This window comes from Haliotis asinina, chromosome 12, assembly GCF_037392515.1.
Source record: "Haliotis asinina isolate JCU_RB_2024 chromosome 12, JCU_Hal_asi_v2, whole genome shotgun sequence".
Lineage (NCBI taxonomy): Eukaryota > Metazoa > Mollusca > Gastropoda > Lepetellida > Haliotidae > Haliotis > Haliotis asinina.
In genome coordinates, this window is record NC_090291.1 from 45405080 (window position 1) to 45422183 (window position 17104).

General features: G+C 38.5%; 1 protein-coding gene across 2 annotated transcripts in view; it reads right to left on the minus strand.

The window, feature by feature from the left end:
• Positions 1-522: 522 nt before the first annotated feature.
• Positions 523-17104, minus strand: part of LOC137258235 (VPS9 domain-containing protein 1-like) — a 33001-nt gene continuing 16419 nt past the window's right edge. For both annotated transcript variants that reach the window (XM_067795829.1, XM_067795828.1), the window contains exons 5-14: positions 16522-16642; positions 16350-16412; positions 14817-14869; positions 11642-11729; positions 10839-10924; positions 8421-9548; positions 6902-7104; positions 6698-6782; positions 6129-6233; positions 523-5981 (exon numbers count right to left, since the gene is read on the minus strand). In XM_067795829.1, coding sequence (XP_067651930.1) covers positions 5894-5981; positions 6129-6233; positions 6698-6782; positions 6902-7104; positions 8421-9548; positions 10839-10924; positions 11642-11729; positions 14817-14869; positions 16350-16412; positions 16522-16642 — 2020 coding nt within the window. In that variant the 3' untranslated portion in view covers positions 523-5893. The remainder of the gene's footprint in view (positions 5982-6128; positions 6234-6697; positions 6783-6901; positions 7105-8420; positions 9549-10838; positions 10925-11641; positions 11730-14816; positions 14870-16349; positions 16413-16521; positions 16643-17104) is intronic.

The window sequence follows — 17104 nt, forward strand, 5'->3', positions numbered from 1 at the left end:
CTGATTCAGTTTTATAGCTTGTGTGCTGGTTCTCTGCATGAATCCCAAAAGCCTTTCGCTGTTAAGTAAACCATCCCACAAAGCCATGTTGTTAAAACAAGGAGAAACAAAGTTTTATCGTGTATAGCAAAATGGAAGGAGAGTACTGAATGGTTTAAAGGTTCTGCTCCAGAAAATAACACTACTACCATTTTAAGTCAAACTTGTTGCCATGGAAATGCCAAAAATATGTAATTCAGAATTACTAAACTACCTAAAGGCACCTCTACACCACCAGACCTATCTATGTTCCAAGTTTGGTGAAGAAATATTAACAATTTTAAACATTTGCTCCAGAAGGGACATATGTGCATGGACGGACAGACCATCCGTTTTAATACCCCTGCAAAACGTTGCGGGGAAAACAAGACTAATAATCTGTGCAGATGCTGGTTTTGAACCAAACACCTCTTTGCCGGAAAGACGCAGATCTGAAGAGACTGGTGTAACAGACTCCTAATTAATAAAAAACAACAAGTAACAGATGCTGAACTTATCTTTATTGTGTAAGCATAACACGAAGATGAAAGACACAGGTTGCACGTATGATAATGAAGGTAATCAAAGATAATTGTTGGTATATAAATGATGTATTGAGCCATTGGAAGAGCCTGAAATCTTTTTGATGTGAAGATGAACAAATGTATCTTGTAGAAGTTACCAGCAACTTACTGGTACAACAAAACAATGTAAAGCACTTCTCAATATTCTAAAATGGCTTCCCTTCTATTCCATCTTACAAGAGAATGAATGTCACCTAACAAGAAACTAGGTCATGGATCCAATCTGGAAAGCATTCAGTTTTTTTGTGCCTCATAGTGTGATGGCGTATCATAGTGGCCGTATGAAGTCTCTCTTCCTTGAGACCCTGTTCCCCATTCCAAAAAGCTCTCATAAGCCTAAGATCTTGTAATATTTCTTGTAGCATTTGTAGATCTTATACTGTAACATAGAAAGTATGAATGCTATGAGAAACGTAACAAGATCTTAGGCTTACAAGAAATTTGTGAAACGGGCCATAGTCCATAATGGTTTGAACCCCGATTTTGTCATGTGACATTCTTTCTGACAGATTTGAGAAGAATCATTTTGAATGATACACAGACATGGGGATCAGAAAGGTCTGAAGTATTTTATCTAAAGCTGGCCATTAGTTGTTCATATTACCACTTTAATAATTATTATCATATGATGGAAACATATCTGCCACAATCACAGACCAATAATCAGTGACATTGGACACAAGGTCAAGTCAAAGGTCTAAAGGTGAGATTAGAAACATTTGCAACGACTGCATTGAACATGCATGCACACAACCCATCTGGATCTGCCCCTGGTCATACCAAGAACACGCCCAAGATTGGTCACCTTTGATGAGGTTAATAACTAACAAGGCATCTGGCTATGCATCAGTGGGTCAGTGGTTTGAATCCCATCTTGGGACTCAAAATATTTATTGCCTCTATATGCATGAAAATATGTTATGATAAAACATATGCAACATCAATTTAGCTATCTGTACAAAAAAGTCACACAAACACATGGTCAAACCTTAAATATTACAAATATTTTCACATGCATTTGTACATTCCTGTACAGAGCTTGATGAATGAATTAATGTACATCAGAATAAAAACATGATGATTTACACACATATCAAATATACATAAAAAATTCCAAAACTGTAAAGATATTTAAGGTTTGTAAATTTGTTAAGGATTATACCACTTCTTTCAATTTCTTCTTTTCCCTAAGGATCACACATCTTTTATTCTGTTAGAGTTAATATTGTTGAAATACAAAACACTTCTAACATGTGACATATTTTATAAATGAAAAATGCAGGAATAAGCCATATTTTAATATATTCATAAAAACTGCAGGAAAAAAACATATTTTAATGTTATCCACTTGTGCATGAAGAGATACATTTTTGAAAGTTGGGATCGAGTTTTGAGTGTTTTCATTCGCCATACACAATTATGGCTTTTTGCACATAGATTACCAATTAATTCATTTGTGTATGACATTTACATGTATTTGCTGTATTGAACATTCACGATACTTGACATCCCAAATGCTGACCTGACAAATGAACTATAGATAAAGCACAATGTGTCAACACACACCATTGTCACAAATGTATGTTATAAAATACATCAATATCCATATTTGAAGATATTTAAAAGATATTTTAAAAATTTATGACAAGACACTGTTCTATTTCCAGCTAATGTTCTATAGGAACATTCAACAAAGTGTTTCAAACATCAAAGTATACCTGTTGTATGTCATCCTGTATATCTCCAGGGTATACGTTCCGATGAGTCTCCACTATACCCTGGACACATCTAAGGGTTGGCTCGATAATTATATTACCTCCCTTTGCTGGCTCTGCATTCTCACAATAGCCAGTCAGCAAGGCCATCGTTATACCTGAGCTTGCCAGTGTCAAGAATCACAAAATCACAAAAACCTGTAAATACCAAAAGGCACCACTTTGGGGCCTGCCACACATATCTACCAAGTTTTGCAGAAAAATATAATACTGAACGGTTTTGAGTTATGCACTGGAAACAGAATGATTACGGACGGACAGACGAAGAGACAGACGAAGCGTCGACTATATCCCCCGGCATGTAATAAAATTATCGGGCTGAGCTGTGGATGCAGCCAGGGTGTAGTAGAGACTTGTGGGAACGTATACCCTGGAGATATAGAGGATGGTTGTACAGAAGATTTAATTCATGGCAAGACATGATTCAATACATAAAGAGCAGTTGGTGTAGCCTAGTGGTTTAAGAGTTTGCTTGTCAAGTCCAAAACCCAGGTTCAATTTCCAACATGGTTACAATGTGTGAAGCCCATTTCAGGTGTTCTTGCCATGATATTGTTGGAATTCTTATTATCATGCTTATTTTTGCATAGTGCCAATATATAGTTCAAATGTTCAAGGGCGCTTTGTTTTCACTTGATCATTGGATGTCAAACACATAGCACATCCTATTTGCAATCTCAGCTCCCTAGGGATCATGGAACTCTTGCTGCCTACTAGGCGCACCAAGTTAATGTGGCTTTCCCATCCTTAAGAGGTACCCATTTACAGCCTGGTGGACTGGGACACATAGTCACAGTACTTTGTCTAAGTCTAATGCTTGTTACTGTACCAGCAACCAGGTGTTTGCACATATTCATGTGGCCACCATTTGGTCATCTACCAACGGATTCATGGTTGTATACTCTACACTGTAGGTGGTTGTGACAACACTGAAAGAGTTTCCAAACAAACTTGACACCAAGGTGGGCTTGATTCTGTACCTCCAAGCTGAAATATTGCTCAATCAATACAAAACAATTCATAAACATCCATGGATGATGAGACCCACTAAGTGCATACGATGTGGAGAAAAAGCCAAGTGGTTTGATGTGAAGGTAAGTTGTAAACTACAGTGTACATGAGAGTCATTAAGCTGCTGTTCCTGCAGCTGACTCAAGTATTTACCTAACGACAGTTACCACAGGATGGCTGCAGAAAACATTTAGAAGCACCCTTGGTTTTCATTTTTCTGTCTTGCTCAAGCAAGACATTCTGCTAAACTGGTTTCCACCCCTTCCACAGAGTGATCACAGATCTGCTTATGTTGCAAATGGTGGAATGATGGTAATGTTAAGGTAATGTTAAAGACATGTTCTAAGCCGATTACAAAGAAACAAAAAAAAAATACAAATAAAAGGATCAAAACAGGTCAAGTAATGAGAAAGAAGAGATATTTCGGTGTTGTTTCTAACACAGTTATAACTGACTGAACTTGCTTGAAAGTGGCATTAGAGGCTACACCATATCGTCAATTGTAATAAAGAAGTTGTTCATCCACATATTGATGTCCTTGTTTACTGCTCCTACTTCTAAGTGCCTTTCAAAGAAGTTAAATAAAACAAAAACAATAAAATATATTTATTCAAAATTACTACGCAATTTCAAATTACAATTTAAAGTACTTCTTGAGCAAACCCTGTTAAAACAATGTATACACATCTACAGAAGTTTAGCGCCTCTAATTTCATAGTGTCTTGATTTCACCACCGAAGATCAGAAATACAAACTATAAATGTTTATGACTCAATCAGCCTTCAATAGATTCTTTAACCTAAGTTTGTCAAGATATGAAAAGGAAAACATTCTGCACATGGAACTCCATTTCCCTACCACCTGAATCTTGAAAATCAAGTTTCACCCACTTGGTTTCACCCATCCTCGATATCTCCAGGGTATACATTTCGATAAGTCTCCACTGTACCCTGGAGGCATCTACGGGTCGGCCCGATAATTTTATTACCTCCCTTTGCTGGCTCCGCATTCTTACAGTAGCCAATCAGCTAGGCCGCCGTTATAACCGAGCTTGCCAGTGTCAACAAAGGCAGCAGTCGCAACCGAGAAGGTTTGCTCACCGTGTGACTCACAATTTGGGGAAATCATACAGACAAATTTATAGGTCCGAAACTTTTTAAAAACATATGCAAGAACCCCATCTACCTCTTTCAGAGAACCTCTGCATGGTTTGTTAGCCAAGTTTAATCGGTTAGATAATTTAAAAAGCGAGAGTGAGTTGTGATTGGTTCGCTCAACTTCCCAGCGTAGACACCTGATTGGATAAAAAGCCAGTCAAGGGAGGTAATAAATTTATTTGCAGAGCCGTAGATGCATCCAGGGTATATTGGAGACTTTTCAGAACGTATACCCTGGAGATATTGAGGATGGGTTTCACCAGTCTGTTGTGAGATTCTCCTTTCACTTTAGAGTTAGAAAATCAGTCATGGTGAGGAGAAAGTTAACTACCGCTGAGAGATGGCATTTGATAGGCGTGAAAAAATGCTGGCATGTCATGCAGGGCCATTGCAAGGCAAATGAGTTGTCATCACAGCGTCATCACCCCTTTAGTTGCCAAACATAGTCAAACCAATGATGTCAATGACAGATCTCGTTATGAGTTACCATTGAGTATCCAAAGTAGCAGATCACAAAAATAGTGGGTGGCGCTTAATTTTTGTGCATGTGTACATAATGTTGCTGGAAGTTTAAACCTGGGCCCCCGTCAGCCTAAGATCTTGTAACTTTTCTCGTAGCATCTGTAGCTCATGCTACAGTGTAGGAGGCATAATGGCTAAGAGAAAACTTATCAGATCTTTGACTTATGAGAGTTTTGTGAAACGGGACCCTGCTGTATAAGCTGTTAGATGTCATGAACTTATAATTATGAGACATATTACTCTGATTCATCCTTTGAGTTTCTAATTGGTACCTATACCTTCTTGCAGAGATGACAACCCTATTTTGGGCCTAAGAGTAATACTTGTCTGCTGGTCGGTTCAACATGGTGCACATTTTCACAAAAGGAAGATTCTGAACAGAAATACACCTGACTAATCATAGATGAAGCTCCATACATTGAAAACTGTTGGTCATGTGACACAAAATACTTTGATTCCTTACAAGTTAATTGGAATGAGTGTGATGCTATAAGATTGCCATTTCTGTGCCCCTGTGCCAATGTGTTACGAAGCACTTCCCTGTGAAATTTTGTCCACTTCACTGATTTTTTTTGTAAAATGAGTAGTAAAGTGTTATTTTCGCAGATTTAGTGTAAGAGCATAATTTAACAGTCAAAACTGTAATAATTACTCCAAAAGCGTAAGGGTTGGCATCTCTGTCCTTGTAGTTTACAAAATCTGTTCACTGAGATTTCAAAGCAAATGCTGGTAGAATGAAAATATGTCACACTCATAGCACAAAATGTCCAGGACTATCACAATGTAGCCAGTGCATCTGGTTAGTGGAATGTGTGTTGATGTCAGATCATGCACAGGCTGCGTCCGGAGATGTGATGAAGTTGACTGCAGTCTGGAGGGAAGTTAGACAGTACCCCTCCTCTCCCATGATGTACCTGGAACAAAACACAGCAAGTGTATATACAGGTAATATGGTAGTTGATGTTAGTTGATGTTAGTTGAGTGTAGTTTAACACCACTTTTAGCAATATTGTGTATGGTGTGTAATTTCCAAAAAGTAAGTTTAGATGGTCTGAACTCACCCCTCATGAATGAACTCGGACATGGCCTGACATTCACTGACCAGCTGTGGCATCTGGGACCTCACCACAACGTAGCTCAGGATTGGAAGCAGGTCATCAGCACCACTGAACACAAGATAATGTTGTCCATACAACATATATTTCATTTTATCAACAATAAGTAAGAATACAACAAGAGAGACTTACACAACACAAATATATGTTATTTTCTGTTTTCTTTTTTTGTCATTTCATCTTAACTCTTTGGGGAATTTTCCATTCTATCCTGTGAAAAAATGTAACACAAGAAATTATAGACCAGATGATGAGAAGAATCAGCTGTCCCTATACACCGTTGAACATAATTTCAAGGACACCCTGTCCTTGTGATCAAACCTTTAGAAAACCTTCATCACACAAAAAATTGCAATATACAGTTGCCCTGGAAACTAGGTATGTATGAAAACTGACCAAAGGGGAAACTTATATTATGATTTTTTGCAGTATCAATATAAAAATAATACAGTGAATTGCTCCAAATAACTGAATGACACATAGAAAAAAAAAACCCTGGAAGTTTCTTAACTTACACACTCGGTGTCTTCTTGTTGGTGTCTGCCTCAATGGAGCGGTAATACTGCTCCACACATGAACACACCTCCCGACATACACGTACTGAAACAACACGGCCGACAAGTGAATGGTGAATCTTGGCTCAGCTGTCAACAATGTCTAATGTCTTATATGGAATAGTTAATATTTACTGAGGATTGGTTGTAATTGAGAAGACATACCCACACACTCCAGCTTGCTGAGCATGGTGTAGTACTCTTTCACTTTCTTCAGCTCCACCACTGCCTGGTCGTACGGAAGCCTGTTCTCGCTATCAGACGACACCAGCCATAGTTTCTTCGACACACCAAAGTCTTTAGGTTCAGAGCCTTTCTGTGAAGTCATTCTGTAGGCCAGCTGGATTTCTTTAGGTTTGTTTGCTAACCTGACAAAATGGCTATAACAATAAGGATTTCTGCTTGACGTCTGAAACATTTTTTCAACAAATATCACCATGTTACTGAGAAAGACTGAAACCATGCATCCACATCCTGAAACCATGCATCCACATCCTGAAACCATGCATCCACATCCTGAAACCATGCATCCACATCAAACCATGCATCCACATCCTGAAACCATGCATCCAGATACAACCATGCATCTACATCCTGAAACCATGCATCCGAATTCTGCATCCACATCCTGAAACCATGCATCCACATTCTGAAACCTTGCATCCAGATTCTGCATCCACATCCTGAAACCATGCATCCAGATCAAACCATGCATCTACATCCTGAAACCATGCATCCAGATTCTGCATCCACATCCCGAAACCATTCATCCACATCCTGAAACCATTCATCCACATCCTGAAACCATGCATCCAGATTCTGCATCCACATCCCGAAACCATTCATCCACATCCTGAAACCATTCATCCACATCCTGAAACCATGCATCCAGATTCTGCATCCACATCCCGAAACCATTCATCCACATCCCGAAACCATTCATCCACATCCTGAAACCTTGCATCCAGATTCTGCATCCACATCCTGAAACCATGCACCCACATCCAGAAACCATGTGTCCTTTCTTGAATACCCTGGATATAAATTCAAAATTTAGAGACTCGAGACTCTGAAGCCAACTGGTTTGTTAAAAATTCAACTCAATATTCCAGCCATATGGTGGGTATTGGTAAATAATCAAGTCTGGACCAGATAATCCAGTGATCAACAGCATCAATCTGAGCAACTGGGATATGATGACATGCGTCAACCACGTCTGATCTCTTGATCCTGTTAGACATGTCTTACAACAAGCATGGGTTGCTGAAAACGTCAATGCAATGTGATGTAATGAAAGAAAAAAAAGATAAAGTACTGTCAGTGCCTTTGCCATTCTAGCACTCTGCTAAGCAGGAAAGAACCATGTCACCCATGTGACTGGGAAGGGTTACATAATGCTCATGAAAGACTCAATATGTACAGAAGTGTAGAAATTCATAAATATGTATTTCTATCAAGGTAAGATTCCGTGACATACTCAGGCGTTGATTAACAGTTTACAAGTTAGATAGTACTTGTTCTGCACTAGACATTTGTATGGGTTACTCTTACATCTCTTGTGACAAGTAGACAAGCATCTTCATGGGGTGGTCAAAAACAAAAAGAAAAAAAAAGAAGAAAAATCAACAAACATATTAACATACGGTGTCTGATTAAACCCAAACAACTGATCAAAATACCATACCTGAAGAGGGCAAGCAGGTACTTCCATATGGGTTTGAAGAAGGGCTCCTCCAAGGAAGCATAGCACTGATCCCTGCCAGTAGGTGAGTCAAGGTGCTCATATGCAATTGTAAACATGACTAATAGCTTCTCCATAAAGTTGTGCACATCCTGTGAAATACCACTAAGGTGTCTCTTGTATGCCTCTTCTGCCAATTTGGTCATTTCAGGGTTGGATAAGGAGTCCACAGATTGGGATGATTTCAATGAACTGTCACCTGGAGTTTGCAGACTTGAACCAGAGTCCATAGATAAAGATTTGGGAATACCTTTTGAGAACCTACTGTCCATGCTCTCAGGAGACCCATTGTCTTGGATGGATTGTGATGATATTTGTGGATCGCAGGAAATATTTGTCTCTGGTGGATCATCTTCTATAACGTCATCATCACCTTCATCGTCAAACAAATCATCCATGTTTTCTTCATTGTACTTTTCATATTCAGAAACTCTTTGGAGGATCCTTTTAGCTTTTTCATTTTCTAAAGTTAGCTGTTTTTCTAACTGGTTCCCTTTTGAAATAGCATTTTTTATATCCTCCTTTGATTTTTCATAAATATTGTCCATTTCTTTCACAGAATTTTCCTCATTTCCATCAGAAATCTCATCATCCTTATTCTCCAAGCCTACTTCTGACAAGATTTTGGCTACTTCGGATTCATCTGAATGTTCATGACTAGATTTCATTTCACTTTGTGGCACTGTATTATTATTTTCAAATTGGCTGACATACGTATCACCCTTAGCCACATCCTGTTTGTCTTTCACATCTTCATCTATACCCTCCTGACTAGAATCAATTGATTTAGGAACTAAATTCTCCCCACTATTTGACTTATCAAAATCATCACTGTGGTATTTGTGAGCACTTCCTGGCTGTTCTGTTACACTCCCTGGATCACCTGTATGTGAGGTCTGTTCCTTGCTGCTCCCTGCATCAGGTATCTCATCAACAGGGTAAAGATACACAGGCAAAGGCACAGTAATGTCCTTCAGCTTCATCATCTTGCTTGACACAATGGGGTAGAGACGTTCATAGATCTTGAACTGATATGTCTTCAATAGCTGAGTCAGTGGGTGATCTGAGCACCTGAAAACAGATAAAAATGTGAATGTAACTCGAAAAAGCTTTTCCATTTTATCCCTTTAGGTGTGACAGTAATTCTTAGAAACCTTTCCTGGTGAGACCAAGGGACATAGGTATACAACTGACAAATCAAAGATCATGATCATAGTATAAACTGTTATATGAAAACTCCATACAGGCCAATCCTGGAATTGCCAAGAGAAATAACTCTGCTCATCTTTGTATTATCCCAGCTGTACAACATGAACATAACTGACAAAAGATCAATTCAGCAACAATCCATGACACTGGGTTACAACACTAGCACAACTAAATAAATAAGCCTGACAACCCAATTCATAATGGTGCCTCTCCATTATCACCTTGTCCATACAAGCATGAATATCATGTATATCACCTGTTTCACATGGTTCATACCCACCTGAGCATCTCTTTTGGCAACTGGTTCACACACACCTTAGTACCTCCTGCATTTCCTGGTTCATGCACACCTTAGTACCTCCTGCATCACCTGGTTTGTACACACCTGAGCATCTCTTGTGGCACCTGGTTCACACACACCTTAGTATCTCCTGCATCATCTGGTTCATGGTTTGTACACACCTGAGTATCTCTTGTGGCACCTGGTTCATACCCATCTGAGCATCTCCTGCATCACCGGGTTTGTACACACCTTAGTATCTCCTGTATAACCTGGTTCATGGTTTGTACACACCTGGGTATCTCTTGTAGCACCGTACCTGTTTCATGCACACCTGAGTATCTCTTGTGGTAGCTGTTTCGTGCACATCTTAGTATCTCCTGTATCACCTGGTTCATGGTTCGTACACACCTGAGCATCTCCCGTTGCACCTGGTTCATTCTCACCTGAGTATCACCTGCATCACCTGGTTCGTACACACCTTAGTATCTCCAGTACCACCCAGTTCATACACACCTGAGTATCTCCTGTATCGCCTGGTTCGTACACACTTGAGTATCTCTTGTATCACCTGGTTGGTACACACCTTAGTATCTCCTGTAGCACCTTGTTCATGCACGTGAGTGTCACCTGGTTCATACACATTTGAGTTTCTCCTGTATCACCTGGTTCATACTAACCTGAACATCATCTGGTTCATACACATCTGAGTATCTCTTGTATCACCTGGTTCATACACATCTAAGTATCTCTTGTATCACCTGGTTCATTCACACCTGAGTATCACCCGGTTCATACACACCTGAGTATCTCCTGTATCTCCTGGTTCGTGCACACGTTAGTATATCTTGTATCACCTGGTTCATACACACCTGAGTATCTCCTGTATCAGCTGGTTGATGACGATCTCGTCCTCAGGGTTACTCTGGAGTTTCTGTCTCCACTTAACGAGCCATTTCTGTCAACAGAATATTGATTTGGGTGCAATGAAATAATTAGGCAGGATTGACAACATTTTCCTGAATACACATACATTTTCATTCAATCCTGAAGTCAACAGTTTAACTGATAAGGTCTCCCTGATCGTCTCTGAAAGAATGAGAGTGAGTGAGCCTTATGACATGTCAGCAGTCTTGTAGTTGGTTGTGGTGTTCTAAAAGATTAAGGCAGATTGCCTAAGGACAAACCAGCAATCTTGCAGGTGTTTGGGTTCTGAATGATTAGGACAGATTGCTGAATGACAAACCAGCAACGTGATCTGAATGATTAGGACAGATTGCCTAATGACACACTATATTCGGAAATATTAAAAAAGTCCCATTGTAGACTAGATGCCTTGTATTTATATGCTTGAAATCATTCCTTTATGGGGATTAAGTGATCATTGCTTAATACAGCTATCAACCTAAATTACTGGACATGGACTCACAAAGGAACATTAGTCCAGATCCATCACTACATGATTTAATATTCACCATGAAGTCTGTCTTTGAAGTTGGGAAAGACACTACATACAAACTTGATAATGATGATATGGATAAAAATGTCTTTATTTCTGCTTGAGAACAGTGCAAGAATCTGCATTGAAACATTGCTCTCATGAAATAAAAAAGTTGCTATTTAAAGAGTTTGTCAATATTGAGAAGTCTGTCACCTAGCAACCGTCTATACTTACCGCATCCTGCTCATACTCGAGAATCTTCTTGTATATCTGTCTCTGTTCCTGTTCCTCCTGTGACATCCCTGTAGGAGCTGTAAACCGCCTGCCACAGACACATGCAGTCATATATAATCCAATTCTCTTAATTAAAATACACTAGTCAATTCTCTTCAATGAAACACTGGCCTGCATCAGTCATACAAGTCAGCTTTTTTAAAACAAAACACATCAGTCAATTCTCTTCAATAAAACACTTGCAATTCTCTTTAATGAAACACTGGCCTGCATCAATCATACAAGTCAGTTCTTTTCAATAAACCACATAAGTCCATTCTCTTCCATAAACACTCATGAATTCTCTTCAATAAAACACATTAGTCAATTCTTGTCAATGAAACACTAGTCAATTCTCTTCGGTAAAACACATAAGTAGATTCTCATCAGTAAAACACTAGGTAATTCTCTTTTAAAACCCCACAGTGGTCAATTCTATCAAGAATACATACTGGTCAACTCTCTTAGAAATGACACTAGTTAGTTCTCTTCAATAAAACACAAAAGTCTGTTTAAGGATACAAAGACTTCACCAAATTCATTTTTACCAAAATACACAATATATATATGCAAAATACATTATCTTACCTCACACATGAATGTCGCTTTCTGATTGGCTAATCGCTATTCTATTATTTTCAATGTACCCCGCTAACAGGCGATGTATTATTTTCAATGTACACCGCTGGGAATTCTGAACTCTTATGGTGCTTCATGGTAGTACTTCTTTGCCTTGAATACCATTGAATCACGCATGAAGCACGGAAATTACCAATGTTTTGCGACTGAAAATTGATGGAGGGGAGATAACTCTAAATCTGTCTACCTTGTGTCGTCTGCAAAATGGCGATTCACCTCGTATTCAACAGAAGTGCTTCAAACAGCTCGAAATTAAAACTCAGGTGTTCGGTAAGATAAATACGTTGTTCACTGGTCCCTCGGGGACCATGGGCTCATGGATTGTTTATGTTCCCCTCACCACCAGTAAACAACTTATATTGTCTGTCACAAACATTTATTCTCACAGTCTATACCCAGCAGCTGCAGCTAAAAACATGTCTAGCCTCTACACAAATATCCATGATTTAGAATCAACTGTCATGATATATGCCATAATGAAATCCTGTATATCTGTCATGATCAGTTACCATGATCTACACTACTTTAAAGACACTAAGAAATATCTATATTGTTAACTTTGTCATTGCATGATACATGAATTAGAGTAATGTTTTAAAAGCAGGCACTCTTTACCATCTCTTCACAACCCCACAAATCAATGTTATTTCAAAGCAATGACAATATTCTGTTTTCCTTATACCACACTGGAATAACATTTAGTCTGTTTGGGTTCGAATGAGAATGATGAAAGATTAAATAACTCAAAATAGGGTTAAGTGCACATAACATAAATGAGACAGATGGTCGTCCCATCATTCTAATCTGAACTGAAACGGACTGTATCTGCCATACAGACAGTGAAACAATAACACCCAGTACAGCCAATGTAATTAAAATAAAGTGGCATGTCTCACTTACCACAGCAAAATGAAGAAAGTCTCTGTATTTTTCTTATATTTTATGACTCTAAATTAGCACCTGTTTTTTTCTGTAAATATGTTCATTTCAGTTTCCAGATGCTTGTTGACAAAATAGCATGTTCATCTGTTTTTATCATGGGTCAATGGGAAAAAGTCACCTGAATTTGAGAAATTTCCTGTGGAATATCTTCAATGAAGATTGAAGATTAATTACTTCAGCCTCCATTGCTGTACTTTTCTGTATCGGAAAGACAACAGTGTGGTATCATACTTCCAGAACTGTCTCTGACCTCAGCTGACAACTGGTCTGGCTGATTAAGGGAATGTTAACAATAGGTTAAGGAGAACACAAACTGCACTCAGGTTATGCACCAGCGCACAAAGTGGCTGACGACTCCAGTTCACTAATGGTCACTCGGTCATGGTCAGGCCTTAGAAACCCACTAAAACTACATGCACTGGCAACTGACTTCAGGCTCATAACATCAAAATGTTCTATGTGCAGCTTTTTGGAATATATCACTGCTGAACATATAAATATTTGTGACATTTGTAACACATGTTATCTTGGGATTACACTTTCCCAGCAAAGCAAAGATTCAGTAAATCACTAATTTTGCTAGGCCCATCAGGATGTGTGTTGACCATGTATGGTGGCAATTAAGTGCCTGAGAGTGTGTGTTCGCACCCCAGATGGGACTCAACCAAACAAAAGTAATAAAACAAGTACCTATAATATATTGACCTATTGTATGTAATTTCATTCCTGAAATTCTTAATAAATATTCATATGCAAACTTTTTTTGTGTTTATTTAACAGATTTTGGCATCAAGAAAATTTCGAAGACAAAATGCGTAATGTTCACATACAAATTTTCATTGCATATTGATTTATTTACAGTCGGAAATAAAAAGAATAAAGTTCCACCAATAATGAGACACAATCTATATCTTGTACATGACTAACATTAGCAAAATGAAGTATTAGAAGTTGTCATGATTTGTGATCACCAATACGTAAAAGATTTGAAAATCTGACAGAATAAACACTTTCTGACACAAATATTATGTTACAGAAATCACTGACTGATTTGCTGTCAGAACTGTAAAATGAATGTCAAGACATACAATTGATAGATTGAAATATACCTGAAGTGATAATATATGAAATCAGTACTGAACATAAAATACAAGAATGTTTTATGTCGGATTTTATCGAGTGACCACCAGTGACCTTGTCCTTACTAAAAGGTCGCTAAAAATTAATGAAGTCAATCCTACCTTGTTCACTCTAATCTCTCATCTTTAAATTTTGAAGGTGCATGCTTCTATGTACAGCAGGTCAGAGTCGCCTTGACCTTCAGCATCACCTATTTGCATTGTCACATTAAGCAGATCCAAAGGGGTCAAAAGGTTACCAGAATATGCTTAACAATGTTCACACCTTTCGAAAGTCTAGGACAACAACTTAACACAAAGGCAGCTGGGAAAGCACACTTTCTTTTCTAACTATGATGTGGGCAAGTGTGCCACAGGGTTGATTACACATGAAACAAGACAAAGGTAAGAGGACATACTGGTAGACTGGGACTCACCTTTGAGCCTGTTCCTCAAGTCTGCTCTGTCTCTCTTTCATTTTTTTGGCAAGCTGGTATATTGTCAAGGAAAACAGCTCAACTTAACATGTAGCAGTTTTTACATAAAAGGGTTAGAATTGATACTATTATTTTTCTCAGATATCATTTCTCAGAGATCATATTTTCAGTGATACCTTTCAGAACCTTAATAAAACATAATCAAAACAATCATTGCATTGTTATTACACTATACATGGTGGTAGAACGAACTGTATTTCTTAAATAAGTCTGACAATTTTTCAGGAGTCTAAACCGAAAAGGAATCATTTATGCAAGCTGAATGTTTCAGCAAATCCAGAACCTACTTGTATTGCTCAATATTTGTTGTATAACATGCTGTGAAACTGATTAGAACTACATGTACATCTCGAATTCTCAGAATTTCCTTCCCTATGACGATCAGTTCATCTTATTAGCTGACATGCTAATTGCCTGTATGTGAATTTAGGGATTGTATTAATCCTTCGAGTCAATGTCCTGAACTGGTTCAACCGTCAAACTATATTCAAAATGCACAATTGAAACTGAATAATAAGTACTGTATGAGTTCATGAGTTTTGAAGGTCACTCAAAGAGTTAAAGTAGAAAGAGACCTCATAAACACTAAATTATCAACAGTACAAAGGTGACCTACATTTATGTCCTATTAATGTCACAAAGCTGATGATATGAAAACTGCTGCACTCATCACATAAAGTTTGTCCTTATCTGACTCTCAACTTCTAAACATACCACTCAAAGAAGCTGTGAATAAGAACTTGTGTTGAGTTTCATGTAAAACTTGTGCTAAACCTTACAAAGAAGGTTATACATTTGTATAATAATAACTTCACAATTTCAGTTGATGTCAAACAACATTTTGTTGTACGACTGTGATAGGGAAAGAATTCATACAAATAACAATGTCTTTGTCAATGTCAATCAAATTTTAAAACACCATCTCTAAGTCTGCAAGACTAGGACTGAGACTAGAAGAATCCACTTGGCCATTATCTGTGAGAGTCATTACTGATGCAGCTGTATCACTGTGCAAAGTCACCAAATTATGGTTAGTGAAAAACTTAGTTCTGCACCACTTTTGACAATATTCCAGTAATACCATGATGGGGGACACCAAAAATGGGCTTCACACGTGGGGAATTTAACCCAGGTCTTCTGTGTGACAGGTGAACACTTTAACCAGTAGGCTACCCCACTGTCACACCAAATATAGGCCATGAAGAAGTTCAAAGGTGATTTCGAATTGATAGCATTGAGCATTTTCACTTTACTGCATTGTCAGGGCGCCTGCATGCAGAAACACTAGTCTAGAGCTAAGCAAGTGTACCCCACAAGACTTAAGTGCACAATTTCACACTCAAGACACATTTTACAAGACAAAATAATTTCTATGTAGAGAACATATATATACTACCAAATGCGATGTTTTTAGTCCTGCTGAGTAAGTGACAAGTGCTTATTACACTAGAAGTAGAGATGTTGTATGGATACAGCTTCCTCATGGATCCTGGCTATGGCCAGGTTTTCTGCCATCTTCCTCTGGACAGTCAGGCTCTGGAAGAAATCACATTCCAGGTCATTTGTTTGTCTATTCACTAAGGACACTATTTATGCATATCCTCACTCGACTTTCCTTCAGGTGAGGTAGAAATGAGTGACCTACCAGCATTGAGGCCATGCTTGGGGCCTGGCCCTTCTGAATCCGTGCCAGCCTGGCCTTGTAGGCGGACATCAGCTGTTGGTTCTGTTTGTACGCCATTGCCATCGGGCTAGGGCCGTGTTTTCTGTTGAATAGAGGTCATCCTGTCACACTTGAACAAGTCAGTGTCTATCAACAACATAATCAAGCTGGCTTCAGACAAAACTACAGCGATCTGGTCTGAACAAGTCATCATAATAATAATAACAATGATCATATTTACTTTTCTTTATGTGAGGAGTCATTTGAAAATTGTTTACGTTGATTTCTGTGTGATTTTGATATTTGAAGACTCAATCAGCAATATTTCAGCAATATGATGGCACATGACAATCAGTCTGGATCAGGGTGAGTGAGTGAGTTAAGTTTCACGCTGCACTCAGCAATGTTCCAGCTATATGGTGGCGGTCTGTAAAATAATTAAGTCTGGACCAGACAATCAAGTGATCAACAGCCTGAGCCTTGATCTGCTCAACTGGGAACTGATGACGTGTCGACCAAGTCAGCAAGCCTGACCACCCGATCCAATTAGTGGCCTCTTATGACA